The sequence below is a fragment of the Gracilinanus agilis genome, chromosome 1 (genome assembly GCF_016433145.1).
Source record: "Gracilinanus agilis isolate LMUSP501 chromosome 1, AgileGrace, whole genome shotgun sequence".
NCBI lineage: Eukaryota > Metazoa > Chordata > Mammalia > Didelphimorphia > Didelphidae > Gracilinanus > Gracilinanus agilis.
Genome location: NC_058130.1, coordinates 91,342,542 through 91,343,994, shown reverse-complemented (window position 1 = coordinate 91,343,994; position 1,453 = coordinate 91,342,542). Strand labels below are relative to the sequence as shown.

Sequence of the window (1,453 nt, the reverse complement as noted above, 5' to 3'; positions counted from 1 at the left end):
TAGCCTTCCAAAAGGAAACATTGGCAGTGCCTTTGATAATAATTGCCACCATCAAATAGGCTATTTGGAGCTTTGAACTCTAAACCCTCTCTGTTTCAGGGGCAATTTGTCTTATGCAGGAAATATGCTTAGTTCCTTAGCTCTTTCCAAAATTTCCGGGGGGGGGGGAATGGGTCAAAAGTCAAAATGGGTTTCTTTTTTCGTCCCCCCAATGCTTCATATTCTTTATGTGTGGCCCGATTTCTTTTAGTTATTAATTAGACCCTTCATGATTGGGAATCGGATGTTGGAAAACTGCGAAGGTCAGGATGTCTAATCCACTTCGGAACAGGCTGAATGACTGATGCTGGGTCAAAGATTGACTATGAAAGCAGAGAGGTTGGACAGAATCTAGTGAATGCTGAACTTGGGATAGAATTATGGCCTTTTCCCCTTTGAGACCCCAGTTTTGCCACTCACTTCACTTAATGACTTTAGGCAAGAACCTCCCCCCTTTCTCGGAGCTTTAGTTTTCTCACCCTTAAAAGGAGGAGTTGGGTGTTTTTCTAAGGATCTGTCCAACGCAGACATTCTGAATCTAAATGCTCTGCTACCCTGGGACTGGGCACCGCGCCCTGAGGTGCTGAAGGGGGGAAACTGCAGCCCTTTCCTTTTGAGGGGTGTTCAGTCATGGTAGCTCACCCTCTTCCGCCCCTCCCTCCCCACGCTCTTGCCTGGGGGCCAAAGGCTCCTAGCTCAGGTAAGCTCCACAGGGAGCGCCTTCCACCCGAGTATCTGGGGGCGCCTCAGGTGGGGGGGTGCTCTACTGCCCCAGCCCTCAAGCTTTCCGCGGCCGGCCGCGCTTCGCGGACGAGACTCCGCACGTCTACAGAGAAGTAGGCGCGGCTAGCAGCCCCCCAGTAGCAGCAGCGGCAGGCATCACGCGCGGATCCGAGGCGCCTGAGGGGTGTGTGCAGAGTGAGGGGCGGGGCCGGGGCCCCCGTGGGGCGGGTTGCGCATGCGCTGCACCGGGTGCCGCTGGTGGAGCTGGGAGATGGCGGCGGCGGCGCATCGCTGAGCGTGTGAGCAGTGAGTCCGGGAGCCGCCGGCCCGGCCCCCCCCCTCCCTGCCCTTCCCTCCCCTTCCCCTCCCCTCTGAGCCCCGCTCCACCGCCCCGACCCCGCTGTCCGAGCCCTGCCATGGGCAATGAAGCCAGCCTGGAGGGGGGAGCCGGGGAAGGGCTGTTGGCGGCGGGCGGCCCCAGCCCCAGCCCTGGCCCCGGCCCCAGCCCCGGCCCCGGCCCCGGCCCCGCGGTGGGGAAGGCGCCTTCAGCACCAGGAGGCGGACAGCTCCCCTCGTCTGGTGCTGCGCGAGCGGTCGCAGCCCAGCAGCCACCAGGTCCGGGCCCCGGGCCCGGCCCCGGCCCCACTGCCGACACGGCCAGGTAAGGCAGCCCAGCTAAGGGGGCCCCCCG

The 1,453-nt window shown here is 61.3% G+C and overlaps 1 protein-coding gene across 1 annotated transcript in view; it reads left to right on the top strand.

The window, feature by feature from the left end:
* The first annotated feature begins 1,178 nt into the window (after positions 1 to 1,178).
* BSN (bassoon presynaptic cytomatrix protein) overlaps positions 1,179 to 1,453 on the top strand; it is a 230,052-nt gene continuing 229,777 nt past the window's right edge. The window contains exon 1 of the mRNA XM_044656949.1: positions 1,179 to 1,383. Coding sequence (XP_044512884.1) covers positions 1,179 to 1,383 — 205 coding nt within the window. The remainder of the gene's footprint in view (positions 1,384 to 1,453) is intronic.